The sequence below is a fragment of the Staurois parvus genome, unplaced genomic scaffold, assembly GCF_062004578.1.
Source record: "Staurois parvus isolate SC_StPar_1 unplaced genomic scaffold, SC_StPar_1.0 ptg000444l, whole genome shotgun sequence".
NCBI classification, from domain to species: domain Eukaryota; kingdom Metazoa; phylum Chordata; class Amphibia; order Anura; family Ranidae; genus Staurois; species Staurois parvus.
In genome coordinates this window covers 624,770-640,374 of record NW_028318240.1, presented here as the reverse complement: position 1 = coordinate 640,374, position 15,605 = coordinate 624,770, and the positions used below count along the sequence as shown (strand labels likewise).

The 15,605-nt window shown below is 45.0% G+C and overlaps 1 protein-coding gene across 1 annotated transcript in view; it reads left to right on the top strand.

Moving 5' to 3' along the window:
* Positions 1-15,605, top strand: part of LOC149453933 (venom factor-like) — a 374,515-nt gene that overhangs the window by 118,843 nt on the left and 240,067 nt on the right. The window contains exon 13 of the mRNA XM_089687988.1: positions 8,203-8,394. Coding sequence (XP_089544114.1) covers positions 8,203-8,394 — 192 coding nt within the window. The remainder of the gene's footprint in view (positions 1-8,202; positions 8,395-15,605) is intronic.

Below are 15,605 nucleotides of genomic sequence, written 5' to 3'. Positions count from 1 at the left end.
TGTATTATACATGGAGATCATATCCCCCCTTATGTATTATACATGGAGATCATTTCCCCCTTTATGTATTATACATGGAGATCATATCCCCCCTTATGTATTATACATGGAGATCATATCCCCCCTTATGTATTATGCATGGAGATCATATCCCCCTTAATCTCCTCTTCTCAAGAGAGAATACATTAACCACTTGAGCTCCTGAGGATTTACCCCCCTTAATGACCAGGCCTCTTTTTGCTACTCGGCACAGCACTAATTCAACTGATAATTGCGCGGTCATGCAATGCTGCACCTATATGAAATGTACGTCCTTTTTTTCACACAAATAGAACTTTCTTTCGGTGGTATTTGATCCCCTGTGCGCTTTTTATTTTTCACGCTATAAACAAAAAAAGACCAAATATTTTGAAGAAAAACAATATTTTTTACTTTCAGCTATAAAAAATATATAGTAAACTCAAAGTTAGTTATAAATTTAGGCCAAAATGTATTCTGCTCCATGTTTTTGGTAAAATAAATCCCAATAAGTGTATATTGATTGCTTTGTGTGAAAGTTATAGCGTCTACAAACTATGGTATAGATACTGCAATTTACGACATTTTTTTGCTATACAGCGCTGCGCTAGTTTAACGGACAATTGCGCGGTCATGCAATATGGTACATAAATTAAATTTATGTCCTTTTTTAAACACAAATAGAGCATTCTTTTGGTGGTATTTGATCACCTGTGCACTTTTTATTTTTGGCGCTATAACAAGAAAAATTTTGAAGAAAAATTTTTTTTTTTTTTAAAAAACAATATTTTCTCATTTTGGTCATAAAAAATATCTAAAAAAATAAAATTTTGTCATAAATTTAGACCAAAATGTATTTTGATACATGTTTTTGGTTAAAAAATCCCAATAAGTGTATATTGATTGCTTTGTGTGAAAGTTATAGCGTCTACAAACTATGGTATAGATAATGGAATTTACATAGCTTTTACTTTGTGACTGCCCATCACATTTCTTGAGGTGCTAAAATACCAGAATAGTACAAACACCCTCAAATGACCCCTTTTTGGAAATTAGACACTCTAAGCTATCTGCTGAGAAGCATATTGAGTCCATGGAAGATTTATTTTTTTTCCACAAGTTTCTGGAAAATTACTTTTTTTTTTTTTTTTTTACACGAAGTTGTCATTTAAATGAATTTATTTCTTGCACAAGCCATGGGTATATGTGGAATTACACCCCAAAATACATTCTGCTACTTCTACTGAGTATGAGAATACCACATGTGTGAGACTTTTTGGGAGTCTAGCCACATACAGTAGCCTGAACTCCAATGACCACTTTGAAAGCCTGAAGGTGCGTAACTTCCTCATTACACTTCCTCACTACCTATCACAGTTTCGAAGGCCCTGACATGCCAGGATAGCCCCAAACCCCCCCAAATGACCCCTTTCTGGAAAGTAGACACCCCAAGGAATTTAAAAAGAAGCATGGTGAGTATTTTGCAGATCTAATTTTTTCTCACAAAGTTTTGAAATATAAAAAAAAATAGAAAAAATATATATTTTTTTTCTTCATTTTCCAAAAACTTGTGGCAACAAATGAGATCTGCAAAATACTTACCGTGCTTTTTATCAAATTCTTTGGGGTGTCTACTTTCCAAAAAGGGGTTAGGTGCTATCCTGGCATTTCATGGCCTCCGAAACTGTGATAGGTAGTCTGGAAGTGTAATGAGGAAATAAAGCCCTTTAAAAGCCTGAAGGTGCTTATTGGATTTTGGGGTCCTGTACTTGGCTAGACTGCCAAAAAGTCTCTCACATGTGGTACCCCTATACTCGGGAGAAGTAGCAAAATGTATTTTGGGGAGTAATTCCACATATATCCATGGCATGTGTGAGCAGTAAATCATTTAAGTGACAATTTTGTGTAAAAAAAAAAAATATATTATTTTTGTCATTTTCCAAAAACTTGTGGTAAAAAAATAAATTCTTCTATTGATTCAACATTCCTCTCAGCAAATAGTTTGGGGTGACTACTTTACAAAAAGGGGTCATTTTGGCGGGTGGGGGCAGTTTATGCCCAGCATTAGAAGTTTATGCCACACATCACTCACTCTTCTAACCACCTGAAGACTAAGCCTTTTTGTTCACATGAAAAAAATCAGTATTTTTTGCTATGAAATTAATTTAAACCCCCAAACATTATATATTTTTTATTTTAAAGCAGACACCCTAGTGAATAAAATGGTGGGTACTACAATTTTTTATGGCACATAGTACTCGCGCAGCGATTTTTCAAATGCAATTTTAAAAAAAAAAATACACTTTTACTTTTAATGCACAAAAACACAATATATTGGCCAATTGTTTGGTAAAATATAAAAGATAATGGTATGCCGAGTAAACAGATACCAAACATGACATGCTTTAAAACTGCGCATGCCCCGTTCAATGGCGACAAACTGCAAACATTTTTAATATCCATAGGCAGCGCTTTAAAAGCCACCATTTTAGATTTACAGAGGAGGTCTAGTATTAGAATTACTGCCCTTGATCTGACGTTCATGGCGATACCTTACATGCATGGTGCAACTGTTGTTTACATAACGGCACAGGGTCAAGGCTTGTGCACACAGGTGTGCACGCATGGGAGGGGCAATTTTTTTTTTTTTAATCACTTTTAATGCTATCACAGGGAATGCAAATAACCCCTATAACTTCAGTGGGCATTGTCATATATTCTTTTTTCAGAAATCTGGGGTCTATCAGACTCTAGATCTCTCCTCTGCCCTTACATTATCTAATCAAACCAAAATCGGTGTGATCAGATGCTTTCCCAATTTACAAATGGCGCTGTTTATATCCTGTGAAACTGAAGTGATGAAATGCTCATAGCTTCTGAATTCTTAGACTATAGAGATGATTGGCACCATTCTGGTCTCCAATCAGCTCTATGGTCAGCTGGCAGAAACACCGGCTGCATTCTTAGGTTCCCCTGATGGCACGGGACTGCCCGAGAAGGCCGTGGAAGGCAGTGGGGGAGGGGGGACATCATCTCCCACTGCTTGTAAAAGCAATCTTGCAGCTAATTAGCCACTAGGATTGCTTTTACATGAAAGCCGATCACCGGCTGAAAAAAACAACACCAGGATGATGCCTGCAGCTGTAGGCATCATCCTGTTATAACCATTCAAATCCAGTGATGTACCAGTACATCGCTGGTCCTTGTTGGCTATATATGCTATGTTCTTTTTTTTTTTTTTGTATCCAGCCAGTGGACTGAATGAAAAAATGAGAAGAAATCTCTGCCAGAAAAAGTATGTGATATGCCTACCCTTAGAATATACCGCCCTGCATCCACCCACTTCTAATGGTGGGAACACATTAGGTCACACTTTGCCACAAGTGCCAGTTCCAAGATTGAATAAATGTCTAAATAGTGGCACGCTTGAATAAAAATTGTCCACGTAAACGTGGTACCCCATATGGAGAAATGACACCAAGTCCCAAACTATCTTGCCACTGCTCCCCATGTAGTCTGGGCATCCGGGCGGGCTCCACGTGACTATCTTTTCCCTTGTAAATCCGAAACTTATAAGTATAGCCTGTTGTCCTCTCACAGGTCTTCTACATCTTGACCCCATATCTGGCACGCTTGCTGGGGAGAAATTGTTTGAATGTAAGGCGGCCAGAAAAATTAATAAGGGACTCATCAACGCAGATGTTTTGCTGGGGAGTATAGGCTGTCACGGATCCACGGTCGCCGCCACCCACATGCGACAATCGCACGACCGCGACTAACAGTAATACGTCACACCCACGGCGTCAGACCCCAGACCTTCTCACCAAACTCGTGACCGAAGGACCGGCCGATCTAAAACCGCGGTGTGACGCGCGTAACAAGGCCCCACCCAGCTGCACCCTGCACAGCGATTGCCCAGCTAATGGTCTACAATCTGTGCCTGAAACCTGAATGCGCTTGTTACTGGGTCGGGTTAATTACGCAACTAACCCTCTACTGCCACCACCACTTTTGTCGGAGACTGGGAAACTCCCGTTATCAAATATACATTATAATGATTGAAATATTGATCTGTATAGCACGGCCCGCGGACCTGCTATACAGAGATATAACAAACAGTAGCGTCTCTTCAAAGGCAGGGATTCGTGAATTGCAGGTAAGCGCTTAAAAACAGTCTAACACTTCCAGAAAGAAAGATTTATTATTAAGAGTCAGACAGGTGCGATACAATATTTTCAAAGAGATGTCACAAAAATATATATATATATATGTATATAAAGACACAGCAAAGAGATAATTAGGAAGGAAAGTACAGGGTTAAGTTACTTGCCCTTAGCCTGGGTTTGCAAATCCATGATGCAGAGCAGGGTGATTCCTTAGTCTCCTTTTGGTTACGATGTTCAGCTAAGGAGATCCGTTACAAATTACTCACAGGCTTGTCTTTTCTTAAAAGTCCTTCTCAAAGGGGGGCTCTGACTATACGTTTTGGGAGTGGTCAGTGGGAAACTCTGAATTAACTACAACTCATACCCCATGATATGAAACATACAGTTCACCTGAGGAATGTGCAATTATCTTATCTTGAGTAAGATGGGGGAGAAAGTACACTTTACAGCCTTTACCGACTGCTGGCCTCTGGACGCAGGATGTCTTAACCTGGTTGACCCCACACCATCTACCAGAAGATACTTTGCCTCTCAGGAAGGGAGGAGGGTAGGAATGAGGCTGAGGAATGCCTCAAATAAACAGACAGAACACGAAAAAGAGGGTTGAAGGAGAACTCCGCTCCGACTCGGATGAGCAGGTTTGCTACATAGACATCTGCAAATTTTTGGTTAAGGTGATTTACAAGGGGCTGAATTTTGTGGAGCCGGTCAAATTCAGGGTTGCCCCGAGGATGACAGTGTATTGTCGCTGAAATGCATAAAACACATTATACTCTCATATCTATGCCTGGCCATGGCAGCAGAGAACACGGCATATGATGAATCGGGTCTGCGGACCAATACAACCGCAATTCATTTCTTTTAGTAATGCCCATGTTGAGGGTTAGGCCCAAAAAAAATTTAAATTTGAAAACCGTAATGAGTTTCCATGCGAATGGTCTGGCAAAGTTTGAATTTGGTTTGGCGGCAATAAAATGTTGTGCATATAAACTGCTTTGATCCACAATCAACGCATACAGATATTCCGTGAAAAACAGCTCCAAAATCAAGGAGGTATGTGAAAGACCAGGATGTACTAGACCAGCAATGGGCAAACTACGGCCCGCGGGCCGTATACGGCCCGGTGGACCTTTTAATCCGGCCCGTGGAGCGTGATACTGTCAGGATGGCTGTCAGGATGTGTGTAGGCGGGGCAGCGTGACGAACGTGAGGGGAGCTAGGCTCCTCTCACAGTCCGCCGTGAAGACCGGAATGGAGCGGGAACACGGCGAGAGGAACGCGCGGAGCAAAGGTAAGTAAATTGACACAGGGGGGACTTGGGGACTTAATATGGGGGATGAATTAATATGGGGAATGAATTACTATAGGGGGGATGAATTACTATATGGGGGATGAATTACTATATGGGGGATGAATTACTATATGGGGGATGAATTACTATGGGGGATGAATTAATATATGGGGGATTAATTACTATGGGGGATGAATTACTATGGGGGATGAATTACTATATGGGGGATTAATTACTATGCTTACTATGGGGGAATATTACTATACTTACTATGGATGACACATACACATCATTCATCTACTCTTGGTCCGGCCCCGGGTCCAATATATGAACCCATTGCGGCCCTCAAGTCAAAAAGTTTGCCCACCCCTGTACTAGACCGCTGGTACTCGCCAGTTCACCAAAAGGTAGAGTGGCACTAGTACTGGCACTCTGCTGCATATGAGAGTCATCAAAATTTACCAGCAAGTGCTAACAGAGATCAGGCCTGATTCTGCGAACACTGCGGTTTTGTGTGCAATGTATCAAGTGACAGTGACCTACTGACACTGCACTTGCTGGGGGAGAAGGGGGGGTAAGCGTAGGGGCTAAACGCAGGTGTTGGCAGGTGCAGGGGCTGATCCCGCTAACGCTGCGTTTTTGGGGGCGCTATACTAATGTGAACGCTGGTATAGTGCTGACCTGATCAAAGATATTGACCCGTTCAGACACTATACTAGCAATGGAGGATTATTGTACATGAGCGTGCTCCTGGCAATCAAGGGGTTAAATGTGATGACTGGTGTACTGATGGGCAAGTCTGACGCTATCTGGGAGGGGCGTGAAAACCACGGGAGCGTGAATCACGTGCATATATATATATATATATATATATATATATATATATATAATGTGATTTTGCGTACCCATGCCGCCCTGTAGCAGCATTTTTGCTGTAGGGTGGTCAGGAAGTGGTTACAGAAGAGGTTTGTGTTACGGCGCTGCATTACTTTAACTGACAATTGCGTGGTCATGCAACACTGCACCCAAATTAAATTTACATCCTTTTTTTCCCACAAATTGAGCTTTCTTTCGGTGGTATTTGATCGCCTGTGCGGTTTTTTAATTTTTTGCGCTATAAAAAAAAAGACTGACAATTTTGAGAAAAAAAAACAATATTTTGGACTTTTTGCTATAAAACATGTCCAGTAAAAAAAATTTAAAAATCTAATTTTGTCACAAATTTCATCCAAAATGCATTCTGCGACATGTCTTTGCTAAAAAAAAATCCCAATACGTGTAAATTAATTGGTTTACATGAAAATTATAGCGTTTCCAAATGGCGGGAAAGATACTGGGATTTTTAATTTTCATTTATACTAATAATGGCGTCGATCAGCGACATATGGCGGCGATCAGCAAATTATGGCAGGACTGCGGGACTGCGGCGGACATTTTGACACTGGGGGGGAACTGACTTGGGGTCACTGACATCCCCAGTGACACCAATACAGTGATCAGTGAAAAAGAAAAAACCCACTGACACTGTACTAATGGCACTGGGGAGGAAGGGGTTAACATTTTTAGAGTTTACTGTGTGAGGGGGGGGTGTGCTGGATGGGGACAGGCTGATCGAGGGAGAGAAACTCTTCTCTCCCTCTGCAGCTTGTCACAAGCTGTCAGAGAACTGACACAGAACAGAGCTGTGTGTAAACAATGCAGCCTGGCTCTGTGTCAGCGATCACCGTGAATCGCGGGGAAACGGCCGGTAATCACCGACCGTGACCCGGTGGCTGACACCCGCTGCTGACACCCGCGGGACAGGTAGGGCGGGCGCACGCCTTGCGGGCGCCCCCTACCTGTTTTGCAAAACTACATTTTAAAATGTGGTTTTGCCTGCCCATGCCGCCCTGCAACCGTTTTAATGCGGTGGCTGGGAGGCAAGTGGTTGAGTTCCTCTAATCTTTCCCCATAGCTGACATCATTGACCAAATATGGTCACATAATTTCAGTATCATTGACTCAATATAGCCACATGGCCACATTCCTAGATTGTAAGCTCGTAAGAGTAGGGCCCTCTTACCCCTCGTACATTGTTTGTTGTTGTTGTACTGTGCCATGTATTGTCCCCCCTATTGTACAGCGCTGAGCAAACCCTTTGGCGCTATATAAACTCGTAGTAATAATAATAATAATAATTAGGTCAAAGATGTCGCGAGCATCTTCACCCCTTTTTAATATCAGCTGTGGGGTGGGTAATTTACCTCCTGCAGCTCCAAGGACAAAAAAGTAAAAGCTGGCTTCGGGGTTCTGACCAGGGGCGGGCTGACCATTTGGAAACTCGGGCAACGCCCGAGGGCTCGGGGTCAGTAGGGGGCCCCATGAGATGCTCCTGGTACCTTTTTCATAGACTTTTTTGAGTTTGGGCAAGGACACAGGGGCCCCATGATCCCCTATTGCCCGGGGGCCCCATGAGTTGTTTGTCCGCCCCTGGTTCTGACCCACTTTTGCAAGCTCGTCCCTATTTCTTACCAGCAATTGACCTCCTTCTATGCCTTATCAACCTGCTTTAAGCTGTTTTTTAATTCTCGTAGATTTGTTTGACATGGGAATCAGTTCTGGCACAAATAAAAGCCCATCAACACAGGTCCTATATTGAGAAGCATCAAGAGTTTATTCATGAAGACTATTGAAAGGTCTAACTTAAAATGTAATTCCACTAATGACTACTAATTTTTTTTTTTCCAGATTCTCAGCAAAGGCAGAATAATAAGTGTGGGCAAGCAGAGGCGACATGAAGGCCAAGCCCTTGTCTCTTTGTCACTCATTGTGACAAAGGACTTAATCCCCTCATTTCGTATTGTGGCATATTATACCATTGGAGACGAGCTTGTGTCGGATTCCATCTGGGTGGATGTGGTTGATGAATGCATAGGAACGGTAAGGTGGCCAGTTTGAATGGAAGGAAACGTTTTGTATAGCAGAAGACACACCTATGAATTGCACAAAAGTTTTAAAAAGTCAGGCCACTTTTTTTTGAGAAATTCACAATTCGGTAACAATTTGTAAATGTGCTTTTACAGTGTTAAGTGAAGGTAAGGGTAATTCTTCAGTTGAAAAAACTGGTTCCAATGGCAGCTACAGTATATTGCCAAAAGTATTGGGACATCCCTTCAAATATTTGGATTCAGGTGTTCCAATCACCTCCATGGCCATAGGAGTATAAAATCAAGCCCCTAGGCATGCAGACTGCTTCTACAAACATTTGTGAAAGAATGGGTCGTTCTTAGGAGCTCAGTGAATTCAAGCGTTGGACCGTGATAGGTTGTCACCTGTGCAATAAGTCCATCCGTGACATTTCCTGGTTATTAAATATTCCACGCTCAACTGTTAGTGGTATTATAACAAAGTGGAAGCAACTGGGGACAACAGCAACTCAGCCACCAAGTGGTAGGCCACGTCACATGACAGAGCGGGGTCAGCGCATGCTGAAGCGCACAGTGCGCAGATGTCGCCAACTGTCTGCAGAGTCAATAGCTAAAGACCTCCAAACTTCATGTGACCTTCAAATTAGCACAACAGTGTGTAGAGAGCTTCATGGAATGGGTTTCCATGGCTGAACAGCTACATCAAAGCCTTACATCACCAAGTGCAATGCAAAGCGTCAGATGCAGTGGTGTAAAGCACGCCGCCACTGGACTCTAGAGCTTTGGAGACGTGTTCTCTGGAGTGACAAATCATGCTTCTTTGTCTGGTAATCTGATGGATGTGTCTGGGTTTGGCGGTTGCTAGGAGAACAGTACTTGCCTGACTGCATTGTGCCGAGTGTAAAGTTTGGTGGAGGGAGGATTATGGTGTGGGATTGTTTTTCAGGGGTTGGGCTTGGCCCCCTAGTTCCAGTGAAGGGAACTCTTAAGGCGTCAGCATTCCAAGACATTTTGGACAATTTCATGCTCCCAACTTTGTGGGAAGAGTTTGGGGATGGCCCCTTCTTGTTCCAACATGACTGCACACCAGTGCACAAAGCAAGGTCCATAAAGACATGGAGGAGCGAGTTTGGGGTGGAGGAACTTGACTGGCCTGCACAGAGTCCTGACCTCAACCCCATGGAACATCTTTGGGATGAATTAGAGCGGAGACTGCAAGCCAGGCTTTCTCATCTGACATCAGTGCCTGACCTCACAAATGTGCTTCTGGAAGAATGGTCAAACCTTCCCATAGACACCCTCCTAAACCTTGTGGACGGCCTTCCCAGAAGAGTTGAAGCTGTTATAGCTGCAAAGGGCGGGGTCAACTCAATATTGAACCCTACGGACTAAGACTGGGATGCCAATAAAGTTCATGTACAGTACATATAAAGGCAGGTGTCCCAATACTCTTGGAAATATAGTGTATATAAGAGGGTGCTTCTGTTCAATTTGTAGAGATTTCATCCCAATTCCTGTTACATTATCAGGACAGGAAGAGAAAATAAAATAAACTCACTTCCTGTTTTGTCCCCGGGGACAGGAGATGAAAGGAAAGCATTAGCTGTACATTAACCCCATTTGCTGCCAGAGCCATTTTTTTTGCACACGTATAAAAAAAGTTTTAGCTCTGAACATTACATAAGACCCCTAAAACATTATATACTTTCTGAAAGAAGGCACCCTGGGGAATAAAATGGTCCTAGTTTTAATGTTTTATGTGATGCAATTATAGCACAACACATATACAATTTCAGTAAACAAATACACTAAAGTTAATTTTAGGGCACACAAACGCAATATATTACCCATTTTTTTGTAAATTAAAAAAGTTGATATAGCTACCCAACATGTTGAGCCTTAAAATTGTTTGTGCCCATGAAGTGGTGACAAACTTCGGCACCAATGCTTTAAAAGCCCCCACAGGTCATAAGTAGAGATGAGCGAATCGAAGTAGGCGAAGTGGAATCCGAAAAATAGCCTACTGCGGACGCGCGAATCAAAATTTTTCCTAAAATGGCGGTGGACATGTGCGGCGACGGAGCGGGGATGTCTGGGAAGGCGCGCAGACAAGGCGCGCTGACTCATAATGCATTCCTTAATGACATGTGATCGCATTAGCCAATCAGCAGCCAGCCAGCCAGCACTGTGTAATGGTCGAGCTATAAATAGCGGCCATTTTAGAATTCTTCATTTGCCTCCAGTCATTCAAGAGAGGCAGACCGCTCTGTATTAGGGACAGAGTTAGGGCCACAGAAACGTTACTTAGGGACAGAGAAACATTACTCAGGGACACAGAATTGTTAATGAGGGCCACAGAATCGTTACTTAGGGCCAAAGAAACGCTAGTTAGGGCCACAGAATTGTTACTCAGGGACAGACAGAATTGTTACTGAGTGCCAGAGAATTGTTACTTAGGGCCACAGAAACGTTAGTTAGGGCCACAGAATTGTTACTCAGGGACAGACACAGAATTGTTACTGAGGGCCACAGAACTGTTACTTAGGGCCACAGAAACGTTATTAGGGCCACAGAATTGTTACTCAGGGACAGACAGAATTGTTACTGAGTGCCAGAGAATTGTTACTTAGGGCCACAGAAGCGTTAGGGCCACAGAATTGTTACTCAGGGACAGACACAGAATTGTTACTGAGGGCCACAGAACTGTTACTTAGGGCCACAGAAACGTTAGTTAGGGCCACAGAATTGTTACTCAGGGACAGACAGAATTGTTACTGAGTGCCAGAGAATTGTTACTTAGGGCCACAGAAACGTTAGTTAGGGCCACAGAAACGTTAGTTAGGGCCACAGATTTGTTACTCAGGGTCAGACACAGAATTGTTACTGAGGGCCACAGAAACGTTACTTAGGGCCACAGAAACGTTATTAGGGCCACAGAATTGTTACTCAGGGACAGGCAGAATTGTTACTGAGTGCCAGAGAATTGTTACTTAGGGCCACAGAAACGTTAGTTAGGGCCACAGAATTGTTACTCAGGGACAGACACAGAATTGTTACTGAGGGCCACAGAACTGTTACTTAGGGCCACAGAAACGTTATTAGGGCCACAGAATTGTTACTCAGGGACAGACAGAATTGTTACTGAGTGCCAGAGAATTGTTAGTTAGGGCCACAGAAACGTTAGTTAGGGCCACAGAAACGTTAGTTAGGGCCACAGAATTGTTACTCAGGGTCAGACACAGAACTGTTACTTAGGGCCACAGAAACGTTACTTAGGGCCACAGAATTGTTACTCAGGGACAGACACAGAATTGTTACTGAGGGCCACAGAACTGTTACTTAGGGCCACAGAAACGTTAGTTAGGGCCACAGAATTGTTACTCAGGGTCAGACACAGAACTGTTACTTAGGGCCACAGAACTGTTACTTAGGGCCACAGAAACGTTACTTAGGGCCACAGAATTGTTACTCAGGGACAGACACAGAATTGTTACTGAGGGCCACAGAACTGTTACTTAGGGCCACAGAAACGTTATTAGGGCCACAGAATTGTTACTCAGGGACAGACAGAATTGTTACTGAGTGCCAGAGAATTGTTACTTAGGGCCACAGAAACGTTAGTTAGGGCCACAGAATTGTTACTCAGGGACAGACACAGAATTGTTACTGAGGGCCACAGAACTGTTACTTAGGGCCACAGAAATGTTACTTAGGGCCACAGAATTGTTACTCAGGGACAGACACAGAATTGTTACTGAGGGCCACAGAATTGTTACTGAGGGCCACAGAACCGTTACTTAGGGCCACAGAAACGTTAATCAGGGACACAGAATTGTTACTGAGGGCCACAGAACCGTTACTTAGGGCCACAGAATTGTTACTCACGGACAGACACTGAGTGCCAGAGAATTGTTACTTAGGGCCACAGAAACGTTAGTTAGGGCCACAGAATTGTTACTCAGGGACAGACACAGAATTGTTACTGAGGGCCACAGAACTGTTACTTAGGGCCACAGAAACGTTAGTTAGGGCCACAGAATTGTTACTCAGGGTCAGACACAGAACTGTTACTTAGGGCCACAGAACTGTTACTTAGGGCCACAGAAACGTTACTTAGGGCCACAGAATTGTTACTCAGGGACAGACACAGAATTGTTACTGAGGGCCACAGAACTGTTACTTAGGGCCACAGAAACGTTATTAGGGCCACAGAATTGTTACTCAGGGACAGACAGAATTGTTACTGAGTGCCAGAGAATTTTTACTTAGGGCCACAGAAACGTTAGTTAGGGCCACAGAATTGTTACTCAGGGACAGACACAGAATTGTTACTGAGGGCCACAGAACTGTTACTTAGGGCCACAGAAATGTTACTTAGGGCCACAGAATTGTTACTCAGGGACAGACACAGAATTGTTACTGAGGGCCACAGAATTGTTACTGAGGGCCACAGAACCGTTACTTAGGGCCACAGAAACGTTAATCAGGGACACAGAATTGTTACTGAGGGCCACAGAACCGTTACTTAGGGCCACAGAATTGTTACTCACGGACAGACACAGAATTGTTTCTTCAGGGACACAGAATTGTTACTGAGGGCCACAGAACCGTTACTTAGTAACAATTCTGTGTCCCTGATTAACGTTTCTGTGGCCCTAAGTAACGGTTCTGTGGCCCTCAGTAACAATTCTGTGTCCCTGAAGAAACAATTCTGTGTCTGTCCGTGAGTAACAATTCTGTGGCCCTAAGTAACGGTTCTGTGGCCCTCAGTAACAATTCTGTGTCCCTGATTAACGTTTCTGTGGCCCTGAGGGCCACAGAATTGTTACTTAGGGCCACAGAATTGTTACTCAGGGACACAGAATTGTTACTGAGGGCCACAGAACTGTTACTTAGGGCCACAGAATTGTTACTCGGACAGACACAGAATTGTTACTCAGGGACACAGAATTGTTACTGAGGGCCACAGAACCGTTACTTAGTGCCACAGAAACGTTAATCAGGGACACAGAATTGTTACTGAGGGCCACAGAACCGTTACTTAGGGCCACATAAACGTTAATCAGGGACACAGAATTGTTACTGAGGGCCACAGAACCGTTACTTAGGGCCACATAAACGTTAATCAGGGACACAGAATTGTTACTGAGGGCCACAGAAACGTTATTTAGGGCCACATAATTGTTACTCAGGGACAGACACAGAATTGTTACTGAGGGACACAGAATTGTTACTGAGGGACACAGAACCGTTACTTAGGGCCACAGAATTGTTACTCAGGGACAGACACAGAATTGTTACTCAGGGACACAGAATTGTTACTCAGGGACACAGAATCGTTGAATTAAAGAGTATGTCAGACAACATGCAGAGGAGTGGCAGAGGAGGCAATGTTTTAGGAGCGAGCAGACGTGGCAGCAGAGGAAGGGGTCGAGGCAGCACTATTCGCAGCCAGAGGCCAGTGCTCCCGGTGTCATCCAGCGGTCGTGTCTCCACCGACAACCCTGCCGTCATCGATTGGTTGGCTCGGTCATCTTCCTCTTCCCAGGTCACCTCTGACACCTACAGCCAACGGTCGGTGGGTACGTCAGACACAACCGTTAGTTGGCATGGCCCGGGACCAAGCCCACTGAAATCACGTGTCCTCTACCTGCCCCTGTCCTTTGGTGTTCCCTCACCAAGCGAAGTATCGCATGCTGTGGGCTCAGCCCCACTGTACAGTGAGGAAGAGCTAACAGAGGGCGGTCAGGAACGGGGGGAGACATCCGCCTTTTCAGCAGCCAGGCGAAGAAGTAGTGGCGAGGAGAGTGGCCCGGTAGCCGGTCTAGAGACAGGTCTGTCTCCTGACCCAGACGCAGCCGAGGGGGCTAGTAGTGAGGCGGAGACCCTACTTGATGATGAGGAGGTTGATCGCACTTGGCAGCCTCGTCGTCATCAGGCAATTTCTTCCGCATCATCAGGAGAAGAGGGTGGCAGCTTGGCAGTGAGCGAAACAGTCGGTGGGTTGCCCAGGAGACAGAAGCAGGGTCGCAGCAGTGTCAGTGGAGCCAAACGGCCACGGAGTAGAGCACCAGCTCCACTGCAGCCTACCACCACGGCCAGTAGTGGTGCCGGTGTGCACGGAGGAAGCAGCAGTCAGCCAGTGAGGAGTATCGGGGGCAAAGTTTCCTACTCGGCGGTGTGGCAATTTTTCGTCAAGCCGCCCGAGGAAGTAAACGTAGCCGTATGTCGACTATGTGGCCAGAAAGTCAAGCGTGGCCAGGGGGCCCATGTTGGGACTACAGCGTTGCGGCAGCATATGCAGCGTCGCCATTTGGTGGCCTGGGAAAACCGTGATAAAGATACGGCGGTTCTGCCCGCCCCAGCCCCCGCTCCATCACCCGCTCCGTTACTTGCTCCGTCACCCGACGTCAATCGCCCTCCATCAGCCAGTCAAGGCTCCAACACCTCTGCTGAGGTGAGTTGTCGCTCGTTGGCATCTTCCGCTCGTTCAGATGCTCCTTCGCCTGCTACTCCTCTTCACGGATTCCGTCAGCAGTCTTTCTTGGAATCCGTTTCCAAGAGACAACAGTTTGCGAGCACGCACCCGACGGTGCAAAAGCTGAACGTCCTCCTGTCCAAGTTGCTGGTGCTGCAGTCCCTCCCTTTCCAAGTGGTGGACTCAGCACCTTTCAGAGAAATGATGGCTTGTGCCGCGCCGCGGTGGAGAGTGCCAAGCCGTCATTTCTTCGCCAAAAAGGCAGTGCCAGCCCTGCATTCACATGTAGAAGACATGGTGGGCCAGTCTTTGAGCATGTCGGTCTCTGCCAAAGTGCACGGCAGCGCCGACGTGTGGAGCTGTAACTACGGTCAGGGACAGTACATGTCATTTACGGCCCACTGGGTGAACGTGTTGCCGTCACAGCCGCACCAGCAACTTGGACAGGTCACGCCGCTTTTGCCTCCACGTTTGCACGTCCTTGGTCCACAAAAGATGTCCGCCTCTACCACCTCTTCTTCCGCCGTGTCCTCAGCCGCCACCCCCGTGCCAAGTCCCATTACCCGACCGGCATATCACATGTGCAGGGCGCAACGGTGTCACGCTGTTCTGCACCTGGTATGCCTTGGCGAACGTAGTCACACAGGGGAGGAACTTCTGAGTGTAATGAACAGAGAAATCGACAGATGGCTGTCTCCGCGCAAACTGAAAATCGGAACCATGTTGACCGACAACGGAAAGAACAT